Raw genomic sequence first — 20,187 nt, 5'->3', positions numbered from 1 at the left:
TGTAAGTTGTATTATCCAGAAAGAGAATGAATGATATTATACTATTTTTACCAACCCTTACTGAGAGGTAATTTGTATAGTCTACAGAAGGAAGAGTAAAGACGATAAGATAGATCTCTGTAGCACCCCTTTTTCATATTAATGCCAAGAAGACTGATAAGAAGTTATTCCAATCCCCATTTAGAGATCCATCAAATAAGGAAAATCAAAAACAAGATACAACACTACTTGCAAAAGTTTAATATTACCGTAATCCAATACAAAATTAGAGGTGGTAAACATTTCAAAATGTAAGTTAGTAAATAGTTAAATAACAACTAAACTTTTCATTTTAATCGGAACTTTTTAAGTTTTGAAATGTTTTTATCCAAATAAATAAAGTTCATTTTAAGGTATCCCTTTTCTCAACATGTGGGCCAACGAACATGCTTGGAGTATAAGCTGTGTTTCTTATCAAATAAAAAGATTACCACTCTGTCTTCTAATGCCCATTACACATCTTTAATGTTTAGTGATTACTATGACACATCAATATTTTAATTGTAACTGTAACATGATAACATCTGAGAGATAGTCTGTCACACCAATGATAGGCAGTACACAATATTGCACAAAGATGAACGGAACCTTGGTGGTGGTTGTATGGATGGTTGTCATAGCAACCATCTCTGTTTGTACACAAGGACATGTGTTGAAGACTGTCAACCATCAACAGTTAGGAGTTCGACGAGCACCACACAGAGTTAGTCATCCTTACAATGCGACTCATAAGGTAACTTATTCTTTACCTGAATAATGTTTTATTTCATTTAATAATATAATAACATAGCCAATAATACTTTTTTAATATGGTGTAAACTTCCTTAACTTACTTGTTATTGTATTTCATAATTTTTCAATGAAGAAGATCTAGACATGGGTGTTGTTTAATTTCCTTGGTTAGTTACAATTTTATATAAATAATATTTGTTAAATACATGAATTTTTGGAGAGATGTGATACTTCCTAACTTGACTATTCCACGGATTATAAGTAATGTCAACTAAATAAAATTGTTATTTGCAACAAAAAAACTATTGATACAAAAAACATGATTTTTCTATACAAAATCTACAAAATTTTAGATTTTAAAGATTTTTAAATTAGTGCTCTCTTATATATTCATAAATTACATTTATATGCCAAATTAATCCAAATCAGGATATCAATTTAGTTTGAATGGGATTTCCATTTCATTTTATCTTAAATTCAAATTTCATAACTACACTATTTAGTCAGAATTATTAGGTAATTAGTTTGTGCCATTTTGTAAAGCTTGTTATGCCTATGGGCTATAAATAATGACAGTTTAATTAAAATGATGTGTTTAAAACTTTGTTTATGTTCACTTTTACTAAAACGAGTTTTAAACTAAACAAATTTGAGAAATAGAAAATTCTATACTTATGGTAATTTACCAAGTACCTTGCATGTCAAATTTTGTTAAAATCGGCCCATGTCTATATTTGGTTAATTTATTTGGTCATAGGAGATAAATTTTATACCAGACATTTTTGTAATAGTAATTTTGTTTAGTTTCTTATTTTATTGTGTTTTTAAGTTGTGTTCAACTAAAGGGCCAATTCAAATGTTCTAAAATATTAAAGATATTTTTCAGTTTATAAAGAAACAAACACATAAATAGTTTAAATTGTTAATGCACTTTTAACTGTTAATTTTTTAGCAAATATATAAGTATTAAATATAAAAGACAAAGTTACTATCTAACTTTTACTATAAATTTAAAGATTATTATAAAAACCATCTTAGTTGTCTATTCACAGAAGTATACTTCTTTGATCTATGATACATATTTTCTTGATAGGGAAATAAGGCAAAATCATCTCTGAAACAAAATGTACTAAGGCCGGAGTAAATTACAATGGCTATAAATATGCACTTTTGGACGTAAATTATTGATCATGGCACAAAAGCAAACTCAACATTGGCATCGGAAATATAGTTCACTCAAACTAGCAATGGTCCTACGACCATCTATACATGTATATGCAACGTTTACTAAATTGCATGTAAAACGGAAATTACTAGCAGTATAGATACAAAAGACAATGTAGTCAAAAATTTACTATATATTTAAAAATTCTTATGGAACCTTATCTTAGTTTATCAAAAGACAAGTTGGGCTTCTCAGACTTGTGTATGTATATCCATTTCCCTTATCAGAAATAAGTTAAAATCAACTATCAAACAAAATATACAGGAGTAAAATCACAATAGCCATAAATATACACTTTTAAACACATTTTCTTGGTTATAGCAAGAAAGTAAACTCAACTTTGGTGTCGGAAATATAAATTACTCAAACCAGAATTGCTTATACATGTGTGAAACCTAAGAAATTGTGTGCAAAGCCGCAGATAACTGCTAGTGAATAATAAATAAATATGTACAGTCATTAAGTTCTAGCATTTTTGCATTGGTCTAATGGCTAGCCGTGAAAGTTATTATATATTATAGATCATATTTGCAGAATTCATATTATTCTTTTAAAAAAGACAATTATGCTAAAAATAGTGAGGATAAAAGTGGAGTTTTTATATTATATCTCAAATTGTAAAAATTTGTTTCCATTGAAATATACAGAATATAAGTTATTATGAAGAACCTCAAAACACTTTTGCTTGTGATTATTGTACTTTCTCTATTTTTCAGTTAAATCACTCGAGTTTACACAATAGTTCTACATCTCACAGACATAAAAAAGTAGTGAGAAAAAAGTCAACGTGGAATGTGATAGCTAAAGTAAGTCACATAATTGATAACTCGTTTAAAACTAGCTAATTGTATCTATTTATTATTATTAGTGTTTTATTAAGTAAAGATAAATATTTTTAAAACTGTTCAAAATTTTCTGGAACTCAAACTGGAATTTCTGAATAAATTATTACAATAAAGATTTTTTTTAATGTGATTTGCTTTAATTGTTAGCAACAATGCAAAGAAACACTGTATTTCCACCACATTTCCTGCACAGTGTTTCCTGAATATGAATGTCTGTCTGTTCAGGTGGCTTCGGAATATTCAATGTCCTGTAAAAAACCAGTCATCTTACAGATCTCCATTGTACTCATTTTAAGGGCATCTGCTGCAATATTCCTTGATGATCCATTGAGCAACAGCTTACTTGGACATTACCCTCAGTTCTTTCCCAATGTTATTGATGTCTGTAACACACCCACTTGGTAATCCATCTCCATGCTAAGCTATGGGAAACCACACATTGGTTCAGGACCAATAAGAGGACAATTGGCTCTTAGCGCAACTATTTGTCCCTCATTACCTGTGATTCTTCAGTGGCCAGGCACCCGTGTTAGAATAACTTTATTAGTTTTTACAAGTGATTATTGGCCATTTGACATTCCCACACTGTATTTGAGATTAAGACATTGTTGACCAAGGCCTGCAGAGCATTCCTGCTATCCAAGTTAATGTAGATGGTTTTGCCTTTATAGCCTTTTTCCACAGTAATTCTTGCACATTCCGCAAGAGCAGTGACTTCATCCTGGCTTTAGGTCTGGCCCCCCAAACACCTGCCCCAGTACCCTTCAGTCTTTGACCCATGTGTGTACAAGGCTAAAGCCTTCTTCATGTAAGCAAGCTCTTCATTTGACAATTCATCTTTTTCAACAATGTTGACCTGAAATGGGTTTTCCCAGTCCGTAACATTTGAGATTTTGTCAGACATCATCTATAGAATGTCCAGTTTTAGAATGTCAGAGATCTTAGATTGCTTGCCAGTATGGTGATATTGCCAGTTCCAATTCCACTGCAGTCTGTAGGCAGCCATCCTAGCCTCTCCTACAACAGTTATGTCAAGAGGTGAGAGGTTTAGTACTACTTCAATAGCAGCGATGTAGTGGTCCCTTTCATGGCCCCAATGTTCCCAAGCAAGTTAACTGTTGAACCCTTGACAGGCTTAACTGCATTTACCTGATGAACTTTCGGCCAACATACTAATGAGCCATACACCATCATCGATCCCCTATACATCCCCTGGTGGGATGCAACCCTGGTATAAATCCATCGTGACATGCTGGGTTGAAGCCCCCATGTATATCATACTGCACGTCTGACCATCATTCATATGTATGAGATCAGCTAATAATGTACTTCGGATTACTGTTCCAGGTGAGTTTATCATCCAGTTTGACTCCTAGATACTTGAACTCCCTGCTTACCTGTATCTGGCCCCCACAGAGAACTGGCTGTGTTTTATTTCCAGCTTCCTCATATTGGTGAATGGTATCATGATTATCTTTGAAGGATTAACTTCTAGTCCTTCTCTTCGCCAAACAATTGCTCCACAATGGACAGTGCTCTCTGCACTATTTCCAAGCACATGACCATATGCTTACCTCTAAATGACAATATAACCTCCTGCATATAGTCCTGTGCATACATGGCTTGTTCATTTAGTCCAGAGTAAGTCATCCACAACTATGTTCCACAGGCTTTGTGACAAAACACCACCTTGTTTGTTGACATCCTCACTGTGTTTTGACCTCTTTTGTAACTCCACACACATGGATGCCTGTGCTCTTCTGCTACTGAGCATGTTGTGAATCCATGAAACAACAGTTTTTTTCATTATTCCCTGATGTAAACTATTAAGTGGGTACTTGTATTATTAAAAGCTCCTTCTATATCCAGGAATACTACAGGAAGGCCATTTCCTTTTGTGCAATAGCTTGCTCAATCTTACCAACCAAACAGTAGTAGGGCTGTTTCATAGTTTACCTTTCTGATAGGCATGTTGGTGTGAACGTAAGGGACGGTCGATGAGAACTGCGTTCCTTAAAGCCCTATGCAGAACCTTCTCCATGTTCTTGAGGAATAAGGATGTTAGGCTCATAGATCTATAAGCAAAGCAAATTATGGTGAGCAAAGAAAATTTCATCGGTACCTGGTGATTTAAGTGGTTTAAAAGACTTTATGGCCAATTTAATAACTGATAGGTGACGACAGTCTTTGCACAGTAACAGTCCTCCTTAGGTTGCACAGACGAGCTCTCTCTAGGTTCTTGTCTTCAAAGGTCTGAAAAGATCCTGGGAAGTGTGTGTTCAGTAAATATTGAAGTGTCATTTCAGGATCTTTTGTGTGAGTCCCATCTTCACCAAGTATATGGTACCTACCACATTTGTGGAGCTTAGAGCTAGCACAGTCAGGTATCTTATTAATACTCTGATAGAATTCTCTTCATGAGTTTCTCTTAGCTCTTCTTCTCACCTCTTTAGTATATTATGTTAGACCAATAAAGTATTTATCCCAGTTCCCTGCATGTTTCTATGTGTTGTATGTTCTGTGAAGGTTTATCCTCAAGGTTTCCAACCCTTGATTCCACCAACACGCTTTCGCCCTTGAATTCTTTTCTGTTTCAGGGCAGGCTCCATGGTACAATGATGTGTTGTGATGTGTTGCAATGAGTTGGCCTTATCATAACCCTTGCCCTTGGTATTAATTTGGATTTCTGTAGGTCTCATTTATTTTGTTAGACTTCATGCTAAAAGAGATATAGCTATGATCTCAAGTAGATGCTTTATCTAACACACTCTAGTTTAGAACTTTAGTAGCAATATAGTTGCTAGCCAGAGTTATACCTAAGACCTTTTCTCTCATCCCTGTACCTCTTCTTTGTACAAAAGTTGGTTTATGGCCTTGGTTTTGAATAACTAAATTAGATTCTGGTCTAAGAGACACTCACCCTGATTGTTGATGTTGCTGCTTTCCCAAGCAGTGTGGTGGGCATTTGCATCGCAACCGACAATCAGGTGCCTTTTACTAAGGGTTCTGACCTCCACAATCCACCTAATCTCTGCAGCTTGTGGTGGTTCTGGAAAGTCATCTAGGAGGTAAACTGTTGCATACAGAATTTTGATGTTGCCATCATCTGTCTACATGTGCACTTCTTTCATGGCCATGTCTCTGGAATACATTTGTACCATTTTTAGTCATTTCATTTTGTTACTGACATATATACATGCCCTAGAGATGTTAATGCCAGCATCATAAATCAACTTACCTATAGCGGTGCTCATCTCCATCACTCAGCTGCCTGCGATACATGGTTCTTGAACTAGGACCATACTTGTGTCCTCAGCCATGATCTTCTGGCAGAGCATTGCAGTAGCTGTTCTGCTGTGGTGAAGGTTTATCTGGAGCACCTCTGTAATTGATTGTTTCCTTCCTGAAGCTTGAAGATGATTCTGTCACTGCCTAAGCATCGCCAGAGCCTTAAGAGTTTTCAGGGATTCTTCATAAATATGTAGACTCAAAAATTCCTTAGGAATAATAGTTGACACCTTGAAGATCTTTACCAGGCTTTTGGCTGGACCTATTTTCAACTAAACCCCTTCAAAAAGGCTCAGCTCCTTAACCTGCTTCTCCAGCCGCTCTTTTGTTTCTGCATTGAGACAACCTGTTTACAATGAAAATTTCATTTATAGTTTATATGGCTTAAAAACTGTTGAAACAGCACAAACAAATTTATACTCACAACACAACTAATAAAGTGACAATTCAATTTTATAATGAAAAGTAGCGTGTTGTGAGTTCAACCTGTGATATACAAATGGTGGTGATATTTGTAACAGATACTTCCCTACTTCCTTTGGACTTTTACTGGAAGGGCTACTTTAAACCCTAAATTCATTACATTTATTCTTATACAGATTGTATTTCAGTCCCTGACACAAATGATCTTGGGTGCTGATGATGACTATGACAGCAGTGAGTACGACTCCAGTGAAGCGAGTGAAAGTAGCGAGCACACCACTCACCCCAGCCGGCCCAATTGGAGAGCAATGGCAAGTAGCGCTCTTGCTCAGGTTGGCCTCGGGTTGCTCTCCAAACTCTGGAAACGAACTAAGGTCTCTTGGTAGAAAACTACTTTATCTACCCTTTCAACTTTGTGTGATTGAATTATTAAATAAATACATATTTAAAATCTGAATATATGAGGTAGACAATATTACAACATTGTAGAAAATCTATTAACTTTTAGATTAAAAACTTTGATTTTTTTTCAAGTTCAAAAATGTATGTGGTCAACATAAGTGTTGTTTGTCTACAATCTATGTGGTCTTCTTCTAGGGGGAGGGGGCTATTGCCATGCACTTAAACCTCAAGGGCCTTTTACTCATATCAGAAGTATAACATAAGGTCATGTAGGTTACAGTTTCATCAGTTCTACAATCCGCCAAAAGTATGTGGTCTGCCCAGCAAGATCTGGTCTAGCAGTAAACAGTAAAATATCTTAAACTCTAAAAAAATTACAGATTTCTTATATTTACATTTTAATAACTATTTTCAGTAGCGTATACTAATATAATCACACCGAGTAAATATGCAGTGAAAATGTTAGACACAGAATCTATCCCTACTACACACCCCAAGCTGTATGGATTATTATTTTGTATCTCTTGAATCTAGGATTTTTCTATCTAGTAACTTTAACTCCCAGGTGGCAGGAAATACAAATAAAATTTCTGAAGGATATTTATTTACTGCGCTATGACAGGTTAACTAATAAGACACTAGTTCCTTAAGTGATTTCTGTAATCTATTTTCAAATACAATTCAATGTATTAGAATAAATAAATCTAGGTACAAAATAAATTAAAACACTAGATATTGGATATATTTGTTTCTAATTATTATTCACAGTATTTTTTCATTGAAAATAATTGTCAATTAGTACAATAATTCTACGTTCTAACCAACATTTTATAAAATAACAAACAATTAAATGAACAATCTATATTTCTAAAAGATTACAATTTGTTGCTGCTAAAACACGTGTTGGAAAACAATTCATAATTACATCAGAGTATAGGTTGTTTATATTATTGCCAAGGTTCAATTATTTTGTATAACTTAAGTTAATTAAGAAAATATAATTGTTTATTAAAAATTTTGCTTGTTACAATTTGTGTAATTTTACTAAATTTGATGGATAAGAACATTTCACTGCTATTTTTATATTTAAAATGTACGGGAAACACAGTCCTTAAATTTTTGTTTTGTTCCAGTACACTAAAGCAATTTATGGACATTTTTTGTCACAACACTTTTTGTACATCAACACCATAAATTAGTACCTACAATTTATTTGAAATGAATAAATATTTTTCTTTGTAAGTGTGTGGGTATATGTAATATTTTATTTTCAGAACAAAAAGAAACGATCCGGGAACCAACTGCGTCAACCATTTAGCATTACGACTTTCATACCAATGGTGGAGGAAGGAGGTGTAAGTACTGGAAAACCACAGTTTCTTAAAGGGATTCTTATATTTTGGTGTTTTATTTTCCTCACTTTAAATTGCTACTATACGAAGTGGCATGATGTATATAAATGTAAAATATAGAAGACAAATCAGCAATACAAAATAACACATAAGTAATGCACTATACTTCAGACATGCTTCAACGTGAACCAAGAAAATTAAAATCAAACATCAAGAGTTATATATAAATTATCTAAAACAAGTATGTCACTTATAGTAGAAATGTATTTTTGTCCTGATTGCGTTAAGGTAAAACACTAAAACTTGTAACAGCTTTATTTTATATGAGAGAAATCACATTTTTCTATTTGTCATCAATGTGTAACAAATTATGTTGGTAGGGTATTGCAGAGAAAGCAGTTGCAGGTGCAGCAACCAAGAAAAAAGTAACAGAAGAGGAAGGCAAAGTTGTTGCAGAAGGGATTCAGGGGGTGGAGGAGAGGGAGCCAAAAGTAGTGACAATTGAGGACCAAATCTACAAATTGGCTGGGAAACAGAATTCTCTCCGGAGCTTAGCAGAACTCAAACAAGAAGTGGAGGATTCTGGTAGAAGGCTGTCATTTATTGAATATGCGGTGAGAAAAACTGTCAATTAACTAGTAGAAATATTTTTAATGTTACACTTATCTAACCAAGTCTTATAGTTGAATTCATTTGATTTTTTGTGATTCTTGATTAAGGGTAGATCACTAAATAGAAAAATGATTTTCATAATTTACCTTAAACTAAATGTACTTGATGATGAATTCTTAGAATTTGAAATGTATATCTTACGAAATAAAAAATATATCAAAAGTGTTAAAAAGGTTTATTATTAAAGGTATATATTTTTATCAAACACTTTTTGAGGCTACATCTCTAATAAATAGAAAAAGTTGAAATAAACGTATACATTCCTAAAATATCTAATCATACAATGAAGAAAGTAGGACATGAATTCAAAATTTAAAAAAACTTAATATACCAGAAACCAAAGGTTAAAGGTTTAAATCTCAAATATTTGAAAATATTAACACCAGTCATTTTATATATGTAATTTTTAGGTGTGTCTATTAAAAGGTTAACATTCTTTTGTACATAATACTTGAAACTACAACCATAGATGTAAATGGAAGATTATTGCATGTTTAAAGTTGTGGAAAGACTATGCTAAATTAACTCAAGCAATCTTAAAAATTATTAGTTATTATTATTCAGAACAAAAGAAACTTTTCATCACTATGGTGCATGATCGTCATTTTTTTTAAATATTTGTACTTACATGAATTTTAAAATGAGGAGCTATGCTGTAATGCTTTTAATGGCTACATGATTTTAAAACAAAAAAAATATACATTTTGAACATGTTAATCATGTTTTTTGTTAGAGTTTATAATTATTAGAACAAAAACCATTTTCACCCTATTTTTCCATTTTATTTATTTGCTTATGTTCATACATAAGCTTTGGTTGAAAAATGGCCATTTATAGCATGAAAACAAATCTTTATTTCATACTATAAAAAGTTTCATCAAACTGCATGTCATGTTTCATATTCATCAAAAATAAGGTGGAGTCTTTTACTTTAGAATTATGTTTTTAAAACTGTGTATATTCTTATGACATTCTTATATCCCGTGATGTTTTAAATATTATCAACTAAACTTGGCATGTTCTAATATAAAAGTTGAGCTACACAAACCCAACAGAGCAAAAAAAACAAAAGTGACCTTGCTTGTAGCCAAAAAGTTTTCAAGTGGATATCCAATATTAAATTGTTGTGTATGATGGTGAATAAAATTTTAAAACAAAGAATCCTTTGTTGTATAACATAAGATGGATCTTTTACTTGTAGAGCTAGGGGAACAGAAAGTCTATAAAATCTCAGGACAGTCCTGGAACAGTCTTAAGACCTAATAGAACTTGAACTTGTGTGTATAATATACATATATTAAAAAGTCATTCACATAGTTTTGGATAGTTCAGTACAAAATGTTTTAATAAGATATATTATCATTAACCTGAGTTTTTAGCCTAATACCTAATATTTATGTTACTTACTAATTGTTTCAGGCAATTCTGGAAATTGTAGTTCTGGCTGTGATTGCCGCTGGAGTGTTTAGAACTGCTTCATTTCCTGTTCCTGTTCCTGTATTTGCTAAGGCTTAAAATTGCAATGTATCCAACAGTAGCTTATTCAGGATTTGAGTTTGGAGGCTGAACCCACCTCTTATTTTAAATATGACAGACAGAGAGAGTAAATCGAACTTTTCTTTTTTTAAACTTTAAGTATAGACTGTTGGATGTTACAGTTAGAAAATATAGATATAATTTTCAAGACATAGTTATAGGGATTTAATTCAAAGTTTTATTTACTGCTCCTTGTAATCTGCTTATAGTAACGCGCATAATAAAATATCCTTGTCTAATATATTGAGACGAAATAAGCTTTTTAACTTTCTCTAACCTTATATGATATGCTTATCTGAGAATTCCATCTGCTGTAATAACTACTGCATCCTCAACTTAAACATATGTTAAATATCCAAGAATGGATAATGATACCAGAATTTAATTATTGTATGAATATATGTTTCTACAAACTTGTATGATACATTTATATTATCATAAATATATAGAAATATTTATATTACAAGTGTAAATTACAATTTTCTGACATAGCTTCCATTGATTGTGATTTACATTGCGATTCGCTGCACACTTATCGCAACTATAATATAGTCGATGTTTGGAAGGCCAGAAAAAATTCCTGGAAGGTTAGTTAACTATGAACTTTGGATCTCATGAAACCCCAACATTCTTGTATTTTGAGGATGGAGGGGTTGAATCTCTATTCTCCCTCCCCTTACTGGCTTTAGCTTTAGGGTTGGAAGGAAGTAACCAATATACACTAATATATTTCTCCTAAATAAATATTTTAACTCTACTATTTGTTTTAAAATTGATAAATAGTAAATTAATTGGTAATGGTAAAAGTAAACTATTAATCTATTGAATGATTTCATTAATTTTTAAGATTTTTTGGCCTCCCACCTCTTCTGAATAAGCTGCTTGTATATCAAATGAAACATTCAAATGTATTTGAGAATTTTTGTAGTTATTTAAGCTTATACCTGTTTTAATAAACACACATCTTATAATATAATGATGAAAACTGTTATTCTATAATTATTCATATAAAGAAGAATGAATAATAACAACTAATACTATCACATACTATAGTATTTTAGTCAAGCTAGATCTCATATTTAAATGTATTGCTGTTTTGTTTGTGAAAATTGTATTTTGTATGAAAATAATTTCACTTTCTTTCCATGTGTCTATTGTTATATTTATTTTTTACAAAACTACTCTTCTAAATGTTTTTTACTGGATTTTTTTGGGGAATTAATAAGCCTAGTCAAAACTGAGAAACAGTAGAAGCATGGCTTTCAGCTTACTAGTAATTTACAAAGTAGTCAAAGTAAGATCCAAATTTTATACTGGTATTATATTTGTTCTCTATATCAATTGCTCTGTTATACAGAACAATATTATAGATTAATTTTGTTAATTTGAAAGTTACCTAAGCAGAGGAAAATAAAAAAATAACATCATAAAATTAATTTGAAATATTTTAATATCCTAGGATTGTATTTTATAGAGAGCAATAATTGATTATAATTCTGTAGGCAGGCACACTTGGTGACATGATGGGTCAAGGAAGTAACTAGTTAAAACAGATATGCATGGAGACAACAGGATTCCTCTGGAATATGATTAATTGATAATGTTGCTTGAGCAATAATATGAATATTTTGTGGAGAGCCTGACCACAGGTAACATAACTTTTCAGGTGTAATTGCTGTGGGGGGAGGGGTTGGTCTGTGCAAAAGGCGAGGTGGGTCAGAGTGTGTTCTGAAGTGATTCCAGAAAACGTGCAGAGTGCTTTCTTGTGAGAATAAGTATGAGCCAACTCATTCAGAATCTTATTTTTTCGAGAGTAAGAGAAATTATCTACCATACCTAAATTTATAGAAAAGATTGTTTATTTTTATATATTTATAATTTTAAATAAAATAATATAATTTCATTTCATTTCCATAAAAACTACTGCCTATACAACATCGTTTAATTTTAATTATTTGTATTCAATAAAATATGTTAACTCAATTTCAATAGTATATTTGGTTTTCATTTATAGCTACGATGTCTGTTATTCAATAATGACTGAAGTTTTTATTGAATAATAGCACACAAAGAAGATTGGTGTTATTCAGATTCCATAATCCAGGGTGACAGATACTTGTGTTCTGTACATTCAGATCAAAAAAGTATCAAAGAAATAAATAATGGAAAATGATTATCTTGTCTGCTGGATAAATAAAGGCATTTTAATACTTTTGTTATACTTTGTCTGATGAGCATAGTCTCTGAAAGGTTATACACTCTTACATCTCTATACATACCTCATAGCTGGCTACTGCAACCCTTGGTGTATTATTGTCTATTGTAAGTCAACTGTTACCATTGTATATAGAAAATACTTATTATATTGTTATATATGAGTATGTGTTAAAATAATTTTATAAAATAGTGCAAAATATATCTTTCTTTCTTTTATCTTCTCTTCATCATGTGTATTAACAAGTAGATGATGAGGTGGACACTTAACAATATAAGAAACAATAGAAATATGTTTAATCGAATCCAGATTTATCCATATTTTATAGATACTGTACACTTATATAATCCAGACCCTAGAAATAAAAGATGTCAATTTACTGATCCCCTTCCAACATTATAATTATTATATGCTGAGTTTACCTTCTCATAAACTCAACTCCTAGATATGCAACTCTATCTATCTATCTATTATACATAAACATAAAATAATTGCTGTTCATTAGTCTCTTACGCTGGACCGATTTGGCTAATTTTGGTCTTGAAGTATTTGTGGAAGTCCAGGGAATGTTTAAAAGGTGAGAGCAATTTATAACAATGATAGGAATGTAATAAAAACTACAATTTTTTTCCTTAGAAATAGTAACGGTTGTTTATCATTAATTTTCAATGGTCATTGATGTGGGATGTGGCAAAAAACTGGTCAAGAGAATAAAAAGGATTGTTCAGGAGCCAATTATAAAATCTATTGCAAAACACTTTTTCAGGGTATATATTTATTAAATGACGTAATTTATAGTAAACTTTTAGGGAAACAACCTGGTGACTATTAATTGTTTTATCAATTCTGCAGAAATTATAGTATAATACTATAATTAGTATAGTACTATAATACTATTACAGTATTATAGCTATGATCAGCATAATTAGTATTATTAGAATTATGAAAAATAAACAAAACTAAGCCATATATGTATAAATTGAAAATAGTTTGAATTTTTAGGTTTATAAAAAGTTTATGTTCCGAAAAACTAACACCACAAATGATCCTGATAACTTTTTTCTGCAAAATTAATATTTCATCTATCCTTGTGCTGTTTCCATAAAATATTAAACCATATCTAAAAATTGATTGGAAATAATAAAAATAAGTGGATCTAATACAATTTGGTTCACAATTAGTAAGTCTTTTCAGTAGAAAAATAACCCTAGATGATTTTGAGCTCATGTAATCAATATAAGATCCCCATGTTAAATTTTTATCAGTATGAACTCCTAAAAACGTTACTTGATTTTAATATTTATCAAAATTAGTATCAATATCAATAGTTCTTAAAGTAAAATTATATGTTGTATATTATCTTCATTTAAGGGAAAACCATTCGCTTTAAACCAACCTGATGCCTTATCTAAAGCACTTTGTGCCAAGATTAAGCTCATCAATATTTGAGTTAATGTTGAGAAAAGTGGTATCATCTGCATACAAAATTGATTTACAGTCAATAAAAGCTGGAAGATCATTTATACTAAATAAAAAAAGCAGAGGACCTAAAACCGATCCCTGGGGAATACCACATTTAATTGTAACCACCTGTAACCATACACTATTCACTAAAATCTTCTGCTTCCATTCAAAAACGTAAGATATAAAGAATTCAAGATGCAATTTTTGAAAGCCATAATATTTAAGTTTTCACAATAATTCAGAGTGATTTACACAATCATAGCCTTTGCTCAGGTCACAAAGAGTAGCCCGAGCAAAAACCTTATTTTCAAAGCGTGTAGCACTTTGTGCACCAGCTTATCTAGTCCACATACTGTAGATTTACCTTTTCTAAATACAAATTGATTTGAATATTAACGTAACTGTCTATTATTTTTTAATATTTTAGTTTATAGTTATGGCATTGGTTATATAAAATCTGTGTCCTCAAGTGTATCTTACTTTCAGAAAACGTCCAAGATTTATATTCAGTTTTACGTTATCCTCAAACACAAACTGTGAAGTAAACTAAACTATTTGATAATGGGGATATAATTATCACTGATTAGTCACATCAGCGATCGATGGTTGATCTTCTGCTAATCAAGATACAGCTCCACCCCCTCCACTTACTTTTACAGGCGGATAGGTATTATTCTCCATTCTGTCATGTAACTAATTCTGCACGTTTTGGGTTTTTTAATCTGTTGGCTAAAGATTACCTTACACAGCGAAGCTGGAATATTTAAAGATTTTAATTGTGTTAATGTTTTGACTGGTATAACCAGTAAGAGTCAGATAATAAAGTTATAATTCTGTGTACACCTAAATACTAAGATAAACAATCAGGTGATCATAGATTTTAAACATAAATTATATGTAAATCCAATAAACTAGTAACGGTATACATGCACAATGTAAATCCCTTGAGAATAAATTACTGATAATTCAGTTGTCACAAAATATACCTACTTTTTCTGATGGACTATTTTTAATCAACAGAGGAAGTTTGTCAAAGGAAGAAAATTATCGCCACCCGTGCTAATTTTGGCGGGGTCGAATCGGTAGGGTAACAAAAAGTATAAAAATGTCAAACCATAAATGTTTTTCTCAGAACATATATTTCTTAGCACACTAAAAACACAATAAAAACACACTATAAACCAACCGTCAGACACGTGAATAAACGTCAAATCAGCGTCAGCCAACCATGTTCAGGCTCTTAAACTGGTGACTGTCTCTTTATCTAATTATCTGATAGTGATATTTATGTGTCTAGCGGTCTATTAATTTAAAAAATAACCAGGTTGTATGTTTATACAGTGCAAGATGGCTCTAAATTCCTGAGCTGTACACTTAACCCACATGTTTTTACTGAAACGTATTAGTTAAAACCATGTAAGGAAAAGTAAAGAGTTATTCATCTACAAATGAGTATTTAGTTTTCTTAAGCGTTTACGTAAAAAGTACAGATTAAATTATGTGATATCTGGAAGAACATAATAAAAAAAACCTTATAAAGATTTGTGCCACACAGTGCCTCCATAATAACTTTATCCTAGTGGTTGATTTAATCTTCTTGATCTTTGTTTAGTGAACAAAAATTTATTTAAACAGTTTTGAAGTTGCTTCTTGATTTAAAATTGTTTTAAAACTTGATCTAAATAGATTTAGATAGTCAAACATTACTTTAATTCTTATACTTTGTACAATTAGTTATTTATTTAATTTTGTATGTAATATATACTAAATTTTGAAAATAAACCATCCTGTAATTGCCAAAATAATCAAGGAATTCCAAGGGCTTTCAGTGACCGGATTTTTCATGGTTCCAAAAGCTCATTACTTGTAGAAATATTTTGTAGAAAGCCAAACACTTTTCAGTCTGGCGTGTTTCAAAGGCGGATGAATTCAGAAACTCACATGAAAGTGGGTTTCACTGAACCAATACCACAATCCAATGCAACTTAAGGCAGTCATCAAACTTTCTAACCGTAGTGAACGGAATCTCTTTATTACCATCATAACGCTTTATTAGGTATGCATTATCAGACCCCATCAAAGCTAAATAATATAGAACAGCTTTAAAGAGGGGCGTCAGAGTCTTCTTTTAAAGAATTATCCCTACATTGTTCAAGAATATTTGAACCGTTAAAGAGAAACGGCTATCTAAAAACCATAACACTTATCTTACGCATTATATTTTATTTAGTAATATTACCTTGTAATATATATTTTGTAAACATATATGGATTTTTCGATTCGATTGTACAGTTAAATACTATTTGTAATAGAGAATTTTGAGTTTATATTTTAGAAGGATAATGCCTATCATTATACGGGTTTCGCAAGAAATTAACTTCATATTTTTACTAAAATTTGTATATTGGTGATTCGGTAGTCTATTCTACTTAGACTACCGTACTTCATTTAGAAATATTATCTACAGCATCAAGACTGTATATTTTGATTTTAATATTTTTGAAGTTGTCAAACTAATTTTACTATCAAGTATTATAATTATTTGTAAGACCATTGTTTAATTTAAATAATTACATGAATGATTTAATTAAAATAATCATCGGATTCGTTTTTATAATAAAGTAAAGTGTCTACATTTATACCTCTATTTCAATTGTTGAAATCTTATCTGGAACAATAATTAGTCATATACTTTCTTTGTATCAAAATTAGTAGCCTACTATAAATCATTATAAAGTAGTTGGAACTTTATTTAATCTTACAGTCGCAACAAATTTTCATTAATTCTAGTGTAAACATGAGCCTATCGTCAGCACGATAACCCCTCTTTGTGAAATAAACTCATAATTTTCCTGATTTACGAAGCTAACTAGACCTATTCTAGAAATTATGTTCTACTCTAAATACCTTCTAATTCCTAAATAATTTACATACATTTTTCTAAATTCTTTATCAATACGTTCTTGTTAATTGTTCTAAGATAGGTAAAATTTGTTTTATATGTATATAGGGATGATTATATAGAATTATGATATTAATTTTACAGCGACCTGTTTTTATGTGGTCTTTAGTGGTTGCTATATCGTTCCATAAAATCGGCAACAATCAATGTCATCACTGTTCTCATTATGTTACGTGCTTTGTTTGCTGCCTGCTGAAGTGAACTCTCACAAACCTCTGTAACAGTCCATGAGAGTTTATTATTGTACTTTTCAAAACAGCTGTTCGGTGGAGTTATAATCATTACTTGCGAGAATTTTCACCAGATTCCAGCCTTTACCAACTAAACTAAAAACATTCACAAATTTAGTTCATAAAAACTATGTATACATTTAAAACGCACAGTCTACACAGCATTTTTGCAAAAATTGCATCTAGCAATTGCACGATGCACATATTCACTTTTAAAACCTTAATCTAGATGTATTTCTATACAATTATAAGAGGTTATTACATTAGACATCTGTCCTAAATTAATAACAAAATTCGCATAATTTGACTTATATTTATAACATCTAGGCAACTTAGAGTTATTGATTTGTAGTTGGATGAAGAATCTGGCCAACAACAATAGTGATTTATTGCGCACCAGCCTACAATCATGCAAATTACAATAGTTCACCCTTGGCAATGCAGGATGAAACAACGGGGTTCTGTTACATCAGTGCTATTTCAGTACGTGATTCGAAGACATTCGATAACGTGGTAATATTGAATGTTTATGGAGCTAATGTACCAATTATAAAACAAGATAGCATTATCCACGAATTCAAAAGTTTAGGAACAGCGGTTCGAACCTTTGTGAAATGCTGTGCCAAGAAAAGAAAATTTGGTAGCAATATCTTCGACAGCCTAAAGAGTACGATCATATATGAACTAAGAAATTACCAGGTGAATGCTGTAAATAATGAACTGGAGGGCAATGAAGCATAAAAAGCAATATTTGCCACAATTGGACCACTGTCAGCCTAGTTTGCAACAACCCAATACACAACAACTGCTCTCTAGGTAAAGAAAGTTATTGTTTTTATCAAGAGATAGGCCTATATCCAACTGTTAAGAGCCTAGGCAGCATCAAGTTGGTGTAAAAGTTCCGCTAAATGACTTGGTTGTACAGCAGTTAAAGCCACTCGTGTGCTGCCAGAGCTACGACTGGCAGTTTTAGTTTACTTTCGAAGGTCAGTGGTTTCAATTTCCGTTCGTTATTTTATTAAGAAATGTTACTAATTTTCAAAATAGACCTTTTCTAAAAGCAAATACAGTAAAATATAACATCCACTCTGAGAAATAAGCAAATTATGAAGCAGTAGCTACAAATGAAACGATAACAGTACATATTCAATGGAGCTTCTAATCGTCACTGGAATTGTCTAAATAATCATCATTGTACAGTTCAAAGAGTATCTACCATATTCAGTTAGATACCTGGCTAAATCTGTGTTATAAAGATTATAAGAAAATAGTGGGTGCGTATTTGTATTTTTAAAGTACCACGTCGCTTACTTAAAGCATTATTACGTTTTAGGATTATGAAGTATATAAATTTCACTCTCGTTTTATTGAATTATCACATGAGTACAGGATGTTTGTGCTAAGATTCGATCATTAGGTTACATTTATTTTAACGGAAGGCTAACACTATTCTTTATTAATCGTTTAACGTTACATTGTGTTTGTTACATATCATCACACTTTCTTTGTCATAAATTTTGCCTTTTAATATCGTTTTCAAAATTTCATACTTGGACACGAATCGTTTTGAGTGCTGAGAGCCATGGCCGCACTACATAGAAAAGTTGTGAAATCCGTTTACAATCATAATGATATTCTAGTTATTGGCGGGGGGTGGGAGAGGCAACAACACTTGGACATTGAATACCCAGTTTTTCAGTACAAATAAAAAATTTCATGCTATAAATGTGCGGGGAATTAAGTTACTTTCGAATAAGGTAATTTATTTAGCGATTCCGAAAAGAGTTGGTTCAAACGGTGGCGATATCATAAACGTACAAATCAGTTGTTTTGGACATTTTAAAGAAAAGGTATGTTTAAATGTGACTCTTTCCTTTTCTCGGTCGGCGAGACTGATAGGGCCCATGACGAGAAGATTCTCTTTGTTAGTAAACATGTTTCCTGCTTTTACATCTTCTAGAAATTTTCCCATTTTATAACAACCCAAAAACACAAACAAACGTATAACTAGTAGGGAAGAAACTTGTTGTCTATATTCATGAATACACAACAGCTGTTAACAGGTAAATAGTCAACAAACATTAAAATGTCTCTTCCATTCATAGAAAAGTTTAATAAATAATCCTACAGTGTTTTATCCATTGCACAACGGGGCTGTATGAATTTAAAAGTCATACTCTACCTATTAATCGGCAAAAAAAACCATTCCTGACGTTTTTCTGCTATCATGCAGGGCCGGGGAGAGCTACTAGCTCTCCTCTCCCCGGCCCTGCTATCATGAACACCAACTGCAGAAGCAAAAAAAATGTTATGAATTGTGAAAATATGTAATGATAGAAAATTAAGTATAAATCTAAGGCAGGCGTTACGTCAAAAGTTTGAATTTCTGGGATGTAATTGTAATGCGCACTTAACTTCAAATAAATGTTCTTTATATATAATATATCAAAGGTGTAAAGTGTTATTCGTGTAGTTAAAGGGGAAGACAGGAGAATTGTAAAACGTATCATTGAATAAATGATTGATATTTGACCACATAATGTAGATGTTCACCTTAAATGGTAGTCACGCCACCTTAGAGTGTATAAACCTAAGTACACAAAAGTTTACCAGGCGTTGAAAATTTAATTAACTTTTTACAAATTGATGATATTGTATTATTGTATAACGTTTAGATGCTTCTTTACTGTGTTTCCAGACGGCGATTGGTTGCTCTATGCTCAATTTAGAGAGGTAAATACACCAGCTGTTTTTGACTTTTGACATTCAGCTGATTTATCTCTACAAGTATCAATGTTCCAT

General features: G+C 31.8%; 1 protein-coding gene across 2 annotated transcripts; it reads left to right on the top strand.

Moving 5' to 3' along the window:
• Window positions 1-496: 496 nt before the first annotated feature.
• LOC124354467 lies at window positions 497-11,664 on the top strand. Of its 2 annotated transcripts, none has more exons than XM_046804935.1 (6): window positions 497-772; window positions 2,713-2,802; window positions 6,741-6,926; window positions 8,229-8,309; window positions 8,687-8,920; window positions 10,398-11,664. In XM_046804935.1, the coding sequence occupies exons 1-6, from the start codon at window positions 587-589 to the stop codon at window positions 10,491-10,493; spliced, it is 873 nt and encodes a 290-aa protein (XP_046660891.1). In that variant the 5' UTR covers window positions 497-586; the 3' UTR covers window positions 10,494-11,664. The 2 variants fall into 2 exon arrangements, with proteins under 2 accessions (XP_046660891.1, XP_046660892.1); XM_046804936.1 differs by having other exon boundaries at window positions 500-772; window positions 6,741-6,863.
• Window positions 11,665-20,187: the final 8,523 nt, after the last annotated feature.

This window comes from Homalodisca vitripennis, chromosome 2, assembly GCF_021130785.1.
Source record: "Homalodisca vitripennis isolate AUS2020 chromosome 2, UT_GWSS_2.1, whole genome shotgun sequence".
Taxonomy (NCBI): Eukaryota; Metazoa; Arthropoda; class Insecta; order Hemiptera; family Cicadellidae; genus Homalodisca; species Homalodisca vitripennis.
Note: the sequence above shows the minus strand (reverse complement) of the source record. Positions and strands in the feature narration are given on the sequence as shown.